At 42.6% G+C, this 17,095-nt stretch overlaps 1 protein-coding gene across 1 annotated transcript; it reads left to right on the top strand.

The window, feature by feature from the left end:
* Positions 1-6,782: 6,782 nt before the first annotated feature.
* Positions 6,783-9,729, top strand: LOC118946497 (DNA-directed RNA polymerases I, II, and III subunit RPABC4). The gene is made up of 4 exons (XM_036971562.1): positions 6,783-6,933; positions 7,317-7,385; positions 8,353-8,445; positions 9,619-9,729. The coding sequence occupies exons 2-4, from the start codon at positions 7,325-7,327 to the stop codon at positions 9,639-9,641; spliced, it is 177 nt and encodes a 58-aa protein (XP_036827457.1). The 5' UTR covers positions 6,783-6,933; positions 7,317-7,324; the 3' UTR covers positions 9,642-9,729.
* Positions 9,730-17,095: the final 7,366 nt, after the last annotated feature.

The raw sequence follows: 17,095 nt of genomic DNA, 5'->3' as shown, positions 1-17,095 counted from the left end.
CCATAAGCAAACAGGAAAAAGCTCACCCAGAGGCGGCGCTCCTAGTGGCCGGGGACTTTAATACAGGGAAACAAATCAGTTTTACCAAATTACCCAGCATGTTAAATGTGCAACCAGAGGGAAAAATACTCTAGACCACCTTTACTCCCACTCAGAGACACATACTGTACAAAGCTTTCCCTCGCCCTCCATTTGGCAAATCTGACCATAATTCTATCCTCCTCATTCCTGTTTACAAGCAAATATTAAAGCAGTGACTCGGTCAATAAAAAAGTGGTCAGATGAAGTAGATGCTAAGCTACAGGACTGTTTTGCTAGCACAGATTGGAATATGTTCTGGGATTCTTCCGATGGCATTGAGGAGTACACCACATCAGTCATTTGCTTCATCAATAAGCGCATCGATGACGTCGTCCCCACAGTGACCGTACGTACATACCCCAACCAGAAGCCATAGATTACAGGCTATCCTCACTGAGCTAAAGGCTAGAGCTGCCACTTTCAAGGAGCAAGACTCTAACCCGGAAGCTTATAAGAAATCCCACTATGCCCTCTGACAAACCATCAAACAGGAAAAGAAAAGATTTGGCATGGGTCCTCAGTTCCTCAAAAGTTTCTACAGCTGCACCATCGAGAGCATCGTGACCGGTTGCGTCACTGCCTGGTATGGCAACTGCTCGGACTCCGACCACAAGGCATTACAGAGGGTAGTGCGTACGGCCCAGTACATCACCAGGGCCAAGCTTCCTGCCATCCAGGACCTCTATACCAAGTGGTGTCAGAGGCCCTAAAAATTGTCAAAGACTTCAGCCACCCTAGTCATGGACTGTTCTCTCTGCAACCACACGGCAAGCGGTACCGGAGCGCCAAGTCTACGTCCAAGAGGCTTCTAAACAGCTTCTACCCCAAAGCCATAAGACTCCTGAACATCTAATCCAAGACAAGGCTCTATCCTGACTGTTTGCATTTCCCACCCCCTCTTTTACGCCACTGCTACTCTCTGTTATTATCTATGCATAGTCACTTTAATAACTCAACCAACATGTACATATTACCTCAATTACCTTGACTAACCATTGCCCCTGCACATTGACTCCGTTGTCCAATAATTCAAATAAAGCAGCAATAGCCAAGCAGGATGGAAGGTTAGTGCTATCCGGAATCCTTGGGACGTCCCTACCCTAAACAAATGCTCTGTATGGTCAATCCGTCATCTGCAGTGGCCATACAGCATTTTCTGTGATACGGCCTCTGCAGAAGTCAGGGCATTCATACTTCTTGAGCTTTGCGGAGCGGCGCTGTTGTCAAGGAAGTGAGTTTGTGTCTATACAGGACCTCCCACCCCCACCTACCGTCAACCAATTATGTCAATGTGGAGCTATACGGAGCCCTCCTCATTGTTACAAATTTGGGAGGCGCACGGCGATGCGTTACGGAGCTCAATTTGGCCTTTGCAAGTCTACAGAGGCGCTGCAAGTCTACAGAGGCGCTGCAATTGCGTCACTGTCACGCCCTGACCTTAGAGATACTATTTTCTCTATGTTTGTTAGGTCAGGGTGTGACTCGGGTGGGAAGTCTATGCTTTCTATTTCGTTGTTTTGGCCGGGTATGATTCTCAATCAGGGACAGCTGTCTATCGTTGTCTCTGATTGGGAATCATACTTAGGCAGTCCTTTTTCCCCTCTTTTATTTGTGGGATCTTATTTTTGTATTGGTTGTTATTTTTCCCTGCAGAACGTCACGTTCGTATTTGTTTTGTTTTTGTCGGTGTTCATTATTAAATAAATAGAATGAAGACGCTGCGCTTTGGTCCACTTCTTCCCATGACGATCGTGACAGTCACACCCTCTTTTAGTGAGCCTCAGGTTCACATTCCAGAGCAAGCATAAATTGTCTTTAAACATAACCTTAACTCCTACCCTAACCTTATTAGTAGTATTTATTGGGATCCCCAATTAGCCGCTGCCAAACAGGAAACAAAACACAACAAATATAATATATAATAACATAGCACTACATAATACTACATAACACGACATTATCTCCTGCCTCTGTCTCACACTTCAGAAACAGGAGATGACTCCTGCCCTATGAGCCATTCCAGCTCACACAAGCCAAGGCTCGTTCCGGCCAACCACCTACATTACAAAATATATCAAAATGGCCTTGTCTCTTCACAGTCCCTGTTGTGCCGTAGGGTGTTCTTTTATTTTTTTAACTGGTAGAATTGCTAGCTTGAGTTACCTGGGATGGCAGAGAATTACATGTAGTCAAAGCTCTATTTAATACTGTGCATTTCCCAGCCTCTGTTCTGGACCTGGGGACTGTGAAGAGACCTCTGGTTGCATGTCTTGTGTTGTACCGATGAGAGTCTGAACTGCGTGCCAACTGCTTGAACAGACAGTTCAGTACCTTCAACACATCAATACCTCATCAATACCTCAATAGTGATGCAGTCAGTCTCTCCTCAACTTTGAGCCAGGAGACACTGACATGCATGTTACTGACATTCACCCTCTGTGTACATCTAAGTTCAATACGTGCTGCTCTGTTCTGGACCAACTGCAATTCACCTATGTCCTTCTTTGCTTTACATGACCACACAGCTGGGCAGTAGTCCAGGTGCAACAAAACTAGGGCCTGTATAGGATCTGTCTGGTCAACTGAGATGTCAAGAAGGCAGAGCAACGCCTTATCATGGACAGACCTCTTCCCATTTTAGCAACCATTGAGTCTATATGTTTTGGCCATGACAGCTTGCTATCTACGGTAACACCCAGCAGTTTAGTCTCCTCAGCTTGCTATCTACGGTAACACCCAGCAGTTTAGTCTCCTCAGCTTGCTATCTACGGTAACACCCAGCAGTTTAGTCTCCTCAGCTTGCTATCTACGGTAACACCCAGCAGTTTAGTCTCCTCAGCTTGCTATCTACGGTAACACCCAGCAGTTTAGTCTCCTCAGCTTGCTATCTTGGGTAACACCCAGCAGTTTAGTCTCCTCAGCTTGCTATCTACGGTAACACCCAGCAGTTTAGTCTCCTCAGCTTGCTATCTTGGGTAACACCCAGCAGTTTAGTCTCCTCAGCTTGCTATCTACGGTAACACCCAGCAGTTTAGTCTCCTCAGCTTGCTATCTTGGGTAACACCCAGCAGTTTAGTCTCCTCAGCTTGCTCAATTCCCACATTATTCAATAATATATCTAGATGAGGTTTAGGGTTGAGCAGTGATTTGTCATTAAAAAAAAACTATGCTTTCAGTTTAAAAATATATATTTAGCACCACCAGCCTATTGCTAGTTACCCATTCTAAAACTGACTGGAGCTCTGTGTTAAGCCTATTGCTAGGTACCCATTCTAAAACTGACTGGAGCTCTGTGTTAAGCCTATTGCTAGTTACCCATTCTAAAACTGACTGGAGCTCTGTGTTAAGCCTATTGCTAGGTACCCATTCTAAAACTGACTGGAGCTCTGTGTTAAGCCTATTGCTAGTTACCCATTCTAAAACTGACTGGAGCTCTGTGTTAAGCCTATTGCTAGTTACCCATTCTATAACTGACTGGAGCTCTGTGTTAACAGTATCATTTATTTATTTGACTGTTATAGCCAACGTATATACTGTCAAGTCATCAGGGTACACAGACACACAGGCTTTATTCAAGGTCAGCGGAAGGTCATTGGTAAAAACAGAAAACAATCATGGCACTAGCCAGCTGCCCTGCAGTACACCACACTCAATTGAATTTGCATTAGAGAGGCTTCCATTAAAGAAAAAACCTCTGTGTTCTCTTAGATAGGTAACTCTCAATCAGCAATAGGTTATGATCAATGATACCGAAAGCTGCACTGAAGTCTAACAAAACCGGCTCCCACTATCCTACTATCAATTTATTTCAGCCAATCATCAGTCATTTGTGTCAGTGCTAAGCATGTTGAGTGCCCTTCCCTATAAGCGTGCTTAAAGCCTGTTGTTTATTTGTTTTCTGTAAAATAACTTTGAATTTGGTAAAAAAAATAATAATCTCCAAAAGTTTGCGATGCACCAGCAACAGGCTGATTGGTCGGCTCTTTGAACCATTAAAGGCTGCTCTGCTATTCTTGGATAGCTGAATGACCTTTGACTCCCTCCATGTCTGAGGGCACACACCGTCTTCTAGCCTTAAATTGAAGATGTGGCAAACAGGAGTCATAATGTATTCCTCTACCAACCTCAGTAATTGACCATCCACGTTGCCGGTACTAGGTGGGTTGTCCTTATTTATAGACAGCAACAATGGTTTCACCTCTTCCACACCCACTTTGTGGAACTCAAAACTACAGTGCGTGTCTAGAATGATTTGGTCCGATATGCATAAATATAAAGGCTCAGCATTTGTTGTTTGTATGTCATACAAGTTTGCTAATCTTGTCAACAAAAAAGTTATTAAAGTGATTGGAAATATTTTGTTTTGTTTTGTTATTTTGTTAGTTATTTTGTTATTAAAATAATAATAATTTAACTAGGCAAGTCAGTTAAGAACAAATTCTTATTTACATTGACGGCTAATATCCTGGTCCAATTGTGCCCCACGCTATGTGACTCCCAATCACAGCCGGATGTGATGCAGCCTGGATTCGAACCAGGGCACCCACAGTGACTTCTCTTGCATTGAAATGCAGTGTCTTAGACCACTGCACCACTCGGGCACCCCGTGTTATAAACAAGCCATCTGCCTCAATGCAGTGTCTTAGACCACTGCACCACTAGGGCACCCCGTGTTATAAACAAGCCATCTGCCTCAATGAAGTGTCTTAGACCACTGCACCACTAGGGCACCCCGTGTTATAAACAAGCCATCTGCCTCAATGCAGTGTCTTAGACCACTGCACCACTAGGGCACCCCGTGTTATAAACAAGCCATCTGCCTCAATGCAGTGTCTTAGACCACTGCACCACTCGGGCACCTCGTGTTATAAACAAGCCATCTGCCTCAATGAAGTGTCTTAGACCACTGCACCACTAGGGCACCCCGTGTTATAAACAAGCCATCTGCCTAAATGCAGTGTCTTAGACCACTGCACCACTAGGGCACCCTGTGTTATAAACAAGCCATCTGCCTAAATGCAGTGTCTTAGACCACTGCACCACTCGGGCACCCCGTGTTATAAACAAGCCATCTGCCTCAATGAAGGAAAGAGACGAGTTTGCTTTTTATTATCGTTCTTTATATTTATCTTTGTTCCACAGTATAGTTTCTTCTTTTTTTTGTTTAGTTATGTGATTTCTCAATTGACTGCATGTTTGCCAGTCTGCTGTGTTGTCAGACTCATTTACTATTCTCTTAGCCTCATCCTTCTCAACCATACGGTTTTTCCATTCATCATCTATCCATGGGGATTTGGCCGTTCTAACAGTAGGTTTCTTGAATGCTTCAAGTGTGGAGTCAGGTTGTTCTTCGTTACATACATCAGACCAACGATTTTTTCCCCCCACATCTTTGACATAGGAATCATTGCAAAACCTTTTGTATGATGGCTTATTCACAATTTTAGGTCCAGGCTTTGGAACTTTGGCTTTTCTAGATATGGCTATTATATACCTTAACCATAACCATAAACCTTACCTAACCCTTGCCTTAATTAACCATTTTCAATTTCAACTTCAGTGGAGTAGGGACGTCCCAAGGATTCCAGATAGCATCGACCCACAATGGACCAATTACAATGGAGGAGTAGGTAACCAATCACGGATCACGGTAGGATGGTGATAGACGTAAGGGAGAATCTGAACGCTGTGGCTAGCGAACAATCAGACTCGGTGTGGCGGCGGTTCGGCACGGCTGTGCTGTGATTGGTCAGAGATGGGGATGGAGAAGAAAGTGAAGCGAGTATGGAGCAGGAAAGAGAAAACGAAAGCGGGAGAGAAATTGAGTTTGGGATTTGAAGGGGAGCGAGAGGTCTATGGAGGTCAGAAAGGAAGTTTGAGGAGAGCAACAGTTTCCAACGCTAGCGGCAGTTCGGCGGTAGAGAGGGCCGAGGAAGGGCAAGGACGTGAGGAGGAGCATAAAGGGATTCTTGCCTATGTACATATTCTCATTCACCCCTTTAGATGTGTGTATTAAGTAGTTGTTGGTGAATTGTTTGATTACTTGGTAGATATTACTGCACGGTCGGAACTAGAAGCACAAACATTTTGCATTAACATCTGCTAACCATGTGTATGTGACCAATACATGTTGATTTGATTTGATTGGATGTTTAGGGAGGAAGAGGGAGTTGGGGCGATGAGTCCGATAAGATTGACGGCTGTGGGAGGTGCTCATAGTGTGGGTGTGAGGAAATGAAGCAGGCAGTGGAGGTGGGGATACAGGGAATTCGTTTAAAGAGTATATTGAGTAGAACGTCATTAAATTATATATATTTTTAAACGCAACGGGGCTGGCCTACACTCCAGTGGGTGGCAATACATTTTTTTTTTTATTTAACTAAGCAAGTCAGTTAAGAACACATTCTTATTTACAATGGCGGCCTAGGAACAGTGGTTTAACTGCCTCGTTCAGGGGCAGAATGACAGATGTTTACCTTGTCAGCTCTGGGGATTCGACAACACCAACCTTTAGGTTACTGTCCCAATTCTCCAACCACCTGCCGCCCCGTTATAATGCACCAAAACGTTGGTTAAACCCTAACCTAAGAAGAAGAATCACGTCCTTGATCAAGCAAAAGGGTTCGATCTTTTGGTGTCTAGGGCTCTATTTGACCTTCTCAGAGGAACAGGAATAATTAAATAATTGAATGTCGGTAGGCCGTGACTGGCTTAACACTTCAGTCCAGTAGGTGGCGATGTTAAAGGTCGGTCCGCCAACCCAAACCCAGAGAAGAAGAATCACGTTGTTTCGACGCACGCTGGCATAAGAGAAACAAATACACATCTTTAGCAACTTTTTTTTTTTAACCGGTGGGTTATCTATTTCATACTGAATTGGGTTTAAACATGCTATAATATTTCCCAGTTATTTTTTCATGGTATTTTAAAGTGGTTATCTGTGGGTAGTTGTTCTGTTTGCTGCTCTTAGCTAACTTTAGCTAGGTAGTTTACGCTAGCCAGGAAACCATTCACATGTAGTTAGCAGCTAGCTAAGGCTAAATCACAGATGACAGGAGTTAGATATCGTAATATTTGGCTAAATTGCTGAGATAATTATGCTTTTAGGTCACTTAGCAAACCAGTTATGTTAGATAGTCATAACATCATTTATAAGCCATGCAGTTTCGGGTGTTGCACATCAATTGGTTACACTGTCTCAAACGGTACTGAAAATGTTATCTGATTTTCTCCAGATTCAAGCATGGACACTCAAAAAGACGTGCAACCCCCCAAGCAACAGCCTATGATCTACATATGTGGGGGTAATGTCTTCTGTTCGGGAAGCTGTAATATTGTACATGGCACAGTGTGTTTGAGGTGCTATTTTACTGTTTCTAAAATCCATGCTTTGTCTTTGTACTGTAACTAAGACTGTTAGTGACTTTTAATAACATGCCCTTCAGTACCCTTGTTTTGTTCACCCATATCTACATATGTAGTTACATGATTGATGTACTACTGCAGCGCCTGCCTTACATGCTGACTAGACTGGGCACGTGTGTGTGCTTCCTTAGCGCCATCACAAACATGTTGATTTTGTCCATCCAAACCAGATGCGACCAGGACGTGCAGGTTGAAATATCAAAACAATCTCTTAACCAACTATTTTAATTTGGGGACAGGTCGATACACAATAAATATTCATGGCCATTTAGCTAGCTTGCTGTTGCTAGGTCATTTGTCCTGGGAAATAAACATTGGGTTGTTATTTTACCTGAAATGCACAAGGTCCTCTACTCCGACAATTAATCCACAGATAAAAGGTTAAACAGAGTTTGTTTCTAAGCATTCTGTCCTCCAGGTTTCTAATTATTTTTTCTTTGGACTTTAAATGGCGGTTGGCACCCAACTTTAAGGTGCATTACTACCAACTGGACTGTAGTGTGGACCTCATTTCAGCTTCCAATCACCCATGTAGGTATATGCTCCTAAAAACCAATGAGGAGATGTGAGAGGCGGGACTTGCAGCACATCAAGCCTAAAAAAATAAAGAAAACAGTTCTATTTTATCGCCTGGCTACGCAAACGCTCGTCGATGCGCGCGAGCAGTTTGGATGAAGTGATTGAATAACATGTGTAAATTTATTTTGCAACGCTCGCGCATGTAACGCAAGCGGTGTGGTCAGCATGTTACAGAATGTTTGATGTACTACTGCAGCTCCTGCCTTACAGAATGATTACCAGTATGTCTGTGATGTAGTAGCTGCTGAAATGTTTTTCTCCTAACAGAATGCCACACTGAAAATGAAATTAAGGCCCGTGATCCAATCAGATGCAGAGAGTGTGGATACAGAATCATGTACAAGAAGAGAACAAAGAGATGTATCCTTTGAAATATATGAAGGTTTTAAATAGGTGCTGAAACCTCTAGGAATGAATCCAGGGTTTTATGGATCAAAAGGTGGGGGGGTTTGGCAATGGGCACGGTCGGCGCGGCTGAATTTTAGAGAATCTGAAGACCCTTATCTTTTGTTTGGTTGCATTTTTTAAAGCCAATTTCTTGCCATTCAAATTTCAATGGAGCCGAGATACATTTTTGCAGTTGTGAAGTTAATTTCCTGCTATTCTACACATTTTGCCAAGAAGCTGAGAGAAAATATTGCAGTTTTAAAGAGAATTTCCTGCAATTCTATGCAGTTTGCCATGGCTAATGCTGTGCTTTAGCTCAAACTTATCAAAATCAATACTTTTAAATGAATTAACAATTCTCCTGACTGTCTAGATTTGATTGATTGTTAGTTCTCAAAGATTATATTACAAAAAATATATAGGCCCCCCACCCTCATACAATCCTGCAGGTGGAGGTTCTGGGCTGGCGTGGTTACACATGGTCTGCTTTTGTGAGGCCTGTTGGACGTACTGCCGAATTCTCTAAAACGATGTTGGAGTAGAGAATCGAACATTACATTCTCTGGCGAAAGCTCTGGTTGACATTCCTGCAGTTAGCATGCCAATTGCACACTCAAAGCTAGAGACATCTGTGGCAGTGTGTTGTGAAAACACAGTGCATTTTAAAGTGGTCTTTCATTGTCGCCAGCACAAGGTGCACGTGTGTAATGATCACACTGCTTAATCAGCTTCTTGATATGCCACACCTGTTAGGTGGCTGGATTATCTTGGCAAAGGAGAAATGCTCACTACCAGAGATGTAAACACATTTTTGCACAAATGTCTGGGATTTTCTTCAGTTTATGATACATGGGACCAACACTTTACATGTTTTATATTTTTGTTCAGTGTGTATAAATACTTTTCTTACAGTTTGGACTTGGGCGGCCGAAGAAACGCTTAGGCGGCCAGCCCAATGGTTTCTTTGGCAGACAAATCCCTGGAATCATTAGTGTACATTATAGAAAAATGCCCTGAAATAGACTAGCGTCCTGTCTAGGGGCTCAAGCTGCCTCACGCAACATAAACAGGATGTAGGCTCCTGCTCCTATGAGCCGTTCCGATTCGAACACAAGCCAAAACTGCATTCCTTGACTCTGACTCCAGTGGTTGTGTTTGACGCTCGGTGAAGTTGACGACGACAACATTGGCTAGGCACATTTTTATTATGTTCGTTTTTAGGGTGTCACAGTGTAAATAAATTTGATTTACAAGTCACCAACTCTTTATTCTTTCTAAGAAATTCCACCTTTGACAGGCTTGGGAAGCTGTGGGATGAGAGGGCCAAGCCTATGGGTTCGTAGCTTCAACCCCACAGCACACACACACACCAACTGATTAATGGACTGCTGAATACATATTTTTCTCTTGCTTTGTTTGCTCTTTTCAGTATTATGTCTACCTCTGATAAGCTACCCAGGAAAGGGCTGAAAACAGCCCATATTAATATATGCAGCCTTAGAAATAAGGTTAATCAAATCAATAACTTGCTAACATCAGATAACATTCATATTAGTCATTTCTGAGACTCACTTAGATAATTCATTTGATGATACAGGAGCACTGGAGCTCAATTTCTAGTCCCATAGCAAAGGGTCTAAATACTTATGTAAATAAGGTATTTCTGTGTTATTTTTAATACATTTGCAAAAATGTCTAATCCCGTTTTCACTTTGTCATTATGGGGTATTGTGTATAGATTGAAGGAAAAGTATTTAATCATTTTTAGAATAAGGCTGTAACGTAACAATGTGGCAAGTGAAGGGGTCTGAATACTTTCCGAATGCACTGTATGTCATAGCTTTAATATGAACCAAGAGGAAAGTGTTTGTCCTCAGGCCTGGAATGAAAGCCAAAGTAATTCTGCTACCCAAGAATGGTAAAGCAGCCTTTACTGGTTCTAACAGATGACCTATCAGCTCTTTGCAAACTTTTTGACCAAATACAACAGACTTTCAGAAGGCTTATAGAGAAGGGCACTCCACGTGTACTGCACTGACACTGACTAGTTGACAGAAATGGATAAAAAATATTCTAGGAGCTGTTAGATTTCAGTGCAGCCTTTGATATTATTGACCATAACCTGTTTTCAGAGGAATATATCTAATAGAACTGAGGATTTGTGTTACTGGAAGCTTCTCTGTCAAACATGAAGGGTGTGGTGTACCACAGGGAAGCTCTCTAGGCCCTCTACTCTTTTCTATTTTTACCAATGACCTGCCACTGGCATTAAACTAAGTAGGTGTGTCCATGTATGCTGATAATTCAACCATATACCCATCAGCAACCACAGCTAATGAAGTCACTGAAACCCTTAGAGTTGCAGTCTGTTTTGGAATGGGTGGCCAGTAATAAACTGGTCTTGGAACATTTCTAAAACTAAGAGCATTGTATTTGGTACAGATCCTTCCTTAAGTTCTAGATCTCAGCTGAATCTGGAAATGAATGGTGTTGCTGTTGAACAAGTTTAGCAGACCAAATTACTTGGTGCTACCTTAGATTGTAAACTGTCATGGTCAAAACACACAGATTCAATGCTTGGACAGATGGGGAGAGGTCTGTCTGTAATAAAGAGCCTCTGCTTTTTTGACACCACACTCCAAAAAGCAAGTCCTGCAGACTCTAGTTTTATATTGTGTAGGGCTGGGCGATATGGCCTTAATATTTTTTTCAAACGATATCGAAATGTCCTCTGTCAACTGCGTTGATTTTCAGCAAACTTAACAAAAGATTCAACAACTGAACAAGTTTCACAGACATGTGACTAACAGAAATTGAATAAGTTGTCCCTGAACAAAGGGGGAAGGGTCAAAACTAACAGTATCTCCTCCTCATGGACTGCACCAGATTTGCCAGTTCTTGCTTTGAGATGTTACCCCACTCTTCCACCAAGGCACCTGCAAGTTCCCAGACATTTCTGGGGGGGAATGGCCCTAGTCCTCACCCTCCGATCCAACAGGTCCCAGACGTGCTCAATGGGATTGCGATCCGGGCTCTTCGCTGGCTATGGCAGAACACTAACATTCCTGTCTGGTGTCTTGCGAGGACCTACCTTACAACAGGCCTACAAGCCCTCAGTCCAGCCTCTCTCAGCCTATTGCGGACAGTCTGAACACTGATGGAGGGATTGTGCATTCCTGGTGTAACTCAGGCAGTTGTTGCCATCCTGTACCTGTCCCGCAGGTGTGATGTTCGAATGTACCGATCCTGTGCAGGTGTTGTTACGTGAGGACTGTCCGTCCTGTCTCCCTGTAGCTCTGTCTTAGGCGTCTCACAGTACGGACATTGCAATTTATTGCCCTGGCCACATCTGTGGTCCTGATGCACCCCCCCCCCCCTATTTATTTCTGCAGTGAGGAGTCATCCCCTTTAGAGAATCATTTGTAACTTATCAGCAGGGTCCAAACTTCTTCCATTTCAGAATGATGGAGGCCACTGTGTTCTTGAGGACCTTCAATGCTGCAGACATTTTTGGTACCCTTCCCCAGATCTGAGCCTGAACTTCCTTCAACCTCATGGCTTGGTTTTTGCTCTGACATGCACTTTCAAACAATGTCAAATCAATTGAATATACCACAGGTGGACTCCTAGTTGTAGAAACATCTCAAGGATGATCAATGGGAACAGGAGGCACCTGAGTCTCATAGCAAAGGGTCTGAATAATTATGTAAATAAAGTATTACATTTTTTAAAAAACATTTCCTGTTTTCTCTGTCATTATGGGGTATTTTGTAGATTGAGGAGGACAATTCTTTATCTAATCCATTTTAGAATAAGGCTGTAACATAACAAAAGGTGGAATAGGTGAATGGGTCTGAATTCTTTCCGACTGCACTGTATCTACAGTTTAAAATATTACACTTCACAACACTTGGTGTTCCCTCAGACCACGACTATCACACATCTACAATACAGTACCCGTGTCTGTGTATGAGTCTGTGCCCGTGTGTCTCTTCACAGTCCCCCGCTGTTCCATAAGGTAATTAAAAAATCTGACTCTCCTGCATCAGTTACTTGATGTGGAATAGAGTTCCACAAACAGTTGGAGTCTTAAGTTTACATACACTTAGGTTGGAGTCATTAAAACTCGTTTTTCAACCACTCCACAAATTTCTTGTTAACAAACTATAGTTTTGGCAAGTCGGTTAGGACATCTACTTTGTGCGTGACAAGTAATTTTTCCAACAATTGTTTACAGACAGATTATTTCACTTATAATTCACTGTATCACAATTCCAGTGGGTCAGAAGTTTACATACACTAAGTTGACTGTGCCTTTAAACAGCTTGGACAATTCCAGAAAATTATGTTGTGGCTTTAGAAGCTTCTGATAGGCTAATTGACATCATTTGAGTCAATTGGAGGTGTACCTGTGGATGTATTTCAAGGACTACCTTCAAACTCAGTGCCTCTTTGCTTGACATCATGGGAAAATCTAAAGAAATCAGCCAAGGGCTCAGAAAAAAAATGGTAGACCTCCACAAGTCTGGTTCATCCTTGGGAGCAATTTCAAAATGCCTGAAGGTACCACGTTCATGTGTACAAACAATAGTACGCAAATATAAACACCATGAGACATGGGGACAAAGATCATACTTTTTGGAGAAATGTCCTCTGGTCTGATGAAACAAAATTAGAACTGTTTGGCCATAATGACCATCATTATGTTTGGAGGATAAAGGGGGATGCTTGCAAGCCGAAGAACACCATCCCAACCGTGAAGCACTGGGGTGGCAGCAGCATGTTGTGGGGGTGCTTTACTGCAGGAGGGACTGGTGCACTTCACAAAATAGATGGAATCATGTGGCAGGACAATAGATATAAATATATTGAAGCAACATCTCAAGACATCAGTCAGGAAGTTAAATCTTGGTCGCAAATGGGTCTTCCAAATGGACAATGATCCCAAGCATACTTCCAAAGTTGTGGCAAAATGGCTTAAGGACAACAAAGTCAAGGTATTGGAAAAATCACTTGTGGAAAGCTACCCAAAATGTTTGCCCCAAGTTAAACAATTTAAAGGCAATGCTACCAACTACTAATTGAGTGTATGTAAAATTCTGACACACTGGGACTGTGATGAAATAAATAAAAGCTGAAATAAATCACTCTACTATTATTCTGACAACTCACATTCTTAAAATAAAGTGGTGATCCTAACTGACCTAAGACAGGGAATTTTTACTAGAATTAAATGTCAGGAATTGTGAAAAACTGAGTTGAAATGTATTTCTCCCAAGGGGTTTGTAAACTTCTGACTTCAACTATATGTAATAACACGGGTCCTGTTTCAGTAATAATATCAGACCTTCTTGTTGCGTGTCCGATAATCTACCATTTATATAGGAGTGGTTAAAACGGTCCTCTGAGTATATCAAAACAAGTTGTGTAAACATCCGCTGGTATGCCATCCAGCCCTGCAGTTTTCCTTAAAGGCCCCAATTGCATCAAGAAGTTCCTCCTCTGTAATTTGGCCTTCACATGAGTCTTTCTGTACAGATATTAATTTTAAATTATTATTAGGAAAAAAATCCAGATAATTAGTTTCAGTTAGTGGAGATGGAGGAGACTGAAACGAAAACATATTCTTAAAGTACTTTACTTCCTCTTTCAAAATATAATTTGGTTGATTCATGCATGACTCCATTTGTAGCATTTCTATATTGAAGATCAAAACATAATTTGATGCATTTTTCCCCATATCCCATCCAGTTTGCTTTATTTGATAATATATTACACTGGATTTTTTTTAAATTAAGTTCCTCCATGTCTTTTTCCTCTAACTTATTCTGTGCTACCAGCCTTAACACACTGCACAATTTATAGTCCAATATTTACAGGATGGGGGATCCTTCTGATATTATAATTAAGTTAAAATGTTTATTCTATTAAACTGAGCCATTTACTTTTTATGTTCTTCTTCTTATATTTTCTTATTGTAATTGAAGGAACCTGCTAGTAAGTATCTCGTTGGACAATGTATTTTCCCGATACGCATGGTATACTGAACAACTAATACAACTTCTAACTATTTTTACCAGGGAGATCAGATTGGCAACTCAAGTGCATTGTGTTGTGTGATTATTTACCTAGGCAAGTCCGTTAAGAACTAATTCTTATTTTCAATGACGGCCTAGGAACAGTGGGTTAACTGCCTTGTTCAGGGGTAGTACCTATAGCCTCTGTTTTTCTAATGACTGCCTTGCCTGGTTCACCAACTACTTTGCAGACAGAGTTCAGTGTGTCAAATTGGAGGGCATGTTGTCCGGTCCTCTGGCAGTCTATGGGGGTACCACAGGGTTCAATTCGCAGGCCAACTCTTTTCTCTGTATATATATATCAATGATGTTGCTGTTGCTGCGGGCGATTCCCTGATCCACCTCTACGCAGACGACACCATTCTGTATACTTCTGGCCCTTCCTTGGACACTGTGCTATCTAACGTCCAAACGAGCTTCAATGCCATACAACACTCCTTCCGTGGCCTCCAACTGCTCTTAAAATGCTAGTAAAACCAAATGCATGCTTTTCAACCGTTCGCTGCCTGCACCCCCACGCCCGACTAGCATCACCACCCTGGATGGTTCCGACCTAGAATATGTGGACATCTATAAGTACCTAGGTGTCTGGCTAGACTGTAAACTCTCCTTCCAGACTCATATCAAACATCTCCAATCCAAAATCAAATCTAGAGTCGGCTTTCTATTTCGCAACAAAGCCTCCTTCACTCACGCCGCCAAATTTACCCTAGTAAAACTGACTATCCTACCGATCCTCGACTTCGGCGATGTCATCTACAAAATAGCTTCCAATACTCTACTCAGCAAACTGGATGCAGTTTATCACAGTGCCATCCGTTTTGTTACTAAAGCACCTTATACCACACACCACTGCGACCTGTATGCTCTAGTCGGCTGGCCCTCGCTACATGTTTGCCGCCAGACCCACTGGCTCCAGGTCATCTACAAGTCTATGCTAGGTAAAGCTCCGCCTTATCTCAGTTCACTGGTCACGATGGCAACACCCACCCGTAGCACGCGCTCCAGCAGGTGTATCTCACTGGTCATCCCTAAAGCCAAAACCTCATTTGGCTGCCTTTCCTTCCAGTTCTCTGCTGCCTGCGACTGGAACGAATTGCAAAAATCGCTGAAGTTGGAGACTTTTATCTCCCTCACCAACTTCAAACATCAGCTATCTGAGCAGCTAACCGAGCGCTGCAGCTGTACATAGTCTATCGGTAAATAGCCCACCCTTTTACCTACCTCATCCCCATACTGTTTTTATTTATTTACTTTTCTGCTCTTTTGCACACCAATATCTCTACCTGTACATGACCATCTGATCATTTATCACTCCAGTGTTAATCTGCTAAATTGTAATTATTCACCTACCTCCTCATGCCTTTTGCACACAATGTATATAGACTATTTTTTTTCTACTGTGTTATTGACTTGTTTATTGTTAATTGTTTACTCCATGTGTAACTCTGTGTTGTCTGTTCACACTGCTATGCTTTATCTTGGCCAGGTCGCAGTTACAATTAAAACATTTTTACCTTTATTTAACTAGGCAAGTCAGTTAAGAACAAATTCTTATTTTCAATGACGGCATAGGAACAGTGGGTTAACTGCCTGTTCAGGGGCAGAACGACAGATTTGTACCTTGTCAGCTCCGGTTAATAGTCCAACACTAACCACTAGGCTACCCTGCCGCCCCTGGTTGCAAATGAGAACTTGTTCTCAACTAGCCTACCTGGTGAAGTAAAGGTGAAATAAATAAATGAAAAATCCCAACTGGTTGCATCACCGCCTGGTATGGCAACTGCTCGGCATCTCACCGTAAGGTGCTACAGAGGGTATTGCGAATAGCCCAGTACATCACTGGGGACAAGCTTCCTGCCATCCAGGACCTATATAATAGGCGGTGTCAGAGGAAAGCCCATAAAATTGTCAGAGACTCCAGTCACCCAAGTTATAGACTGTTTTCTCTGCTACCGCACAGCAAGTGGTACCGGAGCGCCAAGTCTAGGACCAAAAGGCTCCTTAACAGCTTCTACCCCCAAAGCCATAAGACTGCTGAACAATTGATCAAATGGCCACCCGGACTATTTACATTGACACACATCTCCCCTTTTGTTTGTACACTGCTGCTACTCCCTGTTTATTATCTATACATAGTCACTTCACCCTTTACCTTAACTAACCTGTACCCCCTGCACACCGACTCTGTACCGGTACCCCCTGTATATAGCCTCCACATTGACTCTGTACCAGTACCCCCTGTATATAGCCTCCACATTGACTCTGTACCAGTACCCCCTGTATATAGCCTCCACAATGACTCTGTACCGTAACACCCTGTATATAGCCTCCACATTGACTCTGTACCGGTACCCCCTGTATATAGCCTCCACATTGACTCTGTACCAGTACCCCCTGTATATAACCTCCACATTGACTCTGTACCAGTACCCCCTGTATATAGCCTCCACATTGACTCTGTACCAGTACCCCCTGTATATAGCCTCCACAATGACTCTGTACCGTAACACCCTGTATATAGCCTCCACATTGACTCTGTACCG

The sequence above is a fragment of the Oncorhynchus mykiss genome, chromosome 32, assembly GCF_013265735.2.
Source record: "Oncorhynchus mykiss isolate Arlee chromosome 32, USDA_OmykA_1.1, whole genome shotgun sequence".
In the NCBI taxonomy this organism is placed as follows: Eukaryota; Metazoa; Chordata; class Actinopteri; order Salmoniformes; family Salmonidae; genus Oncorhynchus; species Oncorhynchus mykiss.
Note: the sequence above shows the minus strand (reverse complement) of the source record. Positions and strands in the feature narration are given on the sequence as shown.

What these genes read in the sequence shown, in the direction of transcription:
- LOC118946497 (XM_036971562.1), top strand. Translation starts at nt 7,325, where the DNA reads ATGGACACTCAAAAAGACGTGCAACCCCCCAAGCAACAGCCTATGATC. An exon ending in TATGATCTACATATGTGGGG is followed by an intron (nt 7,386 to 8,352) that starts GTAATGTCTTCT and finishes TTCTCCTAACAG; the next exon opens with AATGCCACACTGAAAATGAA. An exon ending in CAAGAAGAGAACAAAGAGAT is followed by an intron (nt 8,446 to 9,618) that starts GTATCCTTTGAA and finishes CTCTGACTCCAG; the next exon opens with TGGTTGTGTTTGACGCTCGG.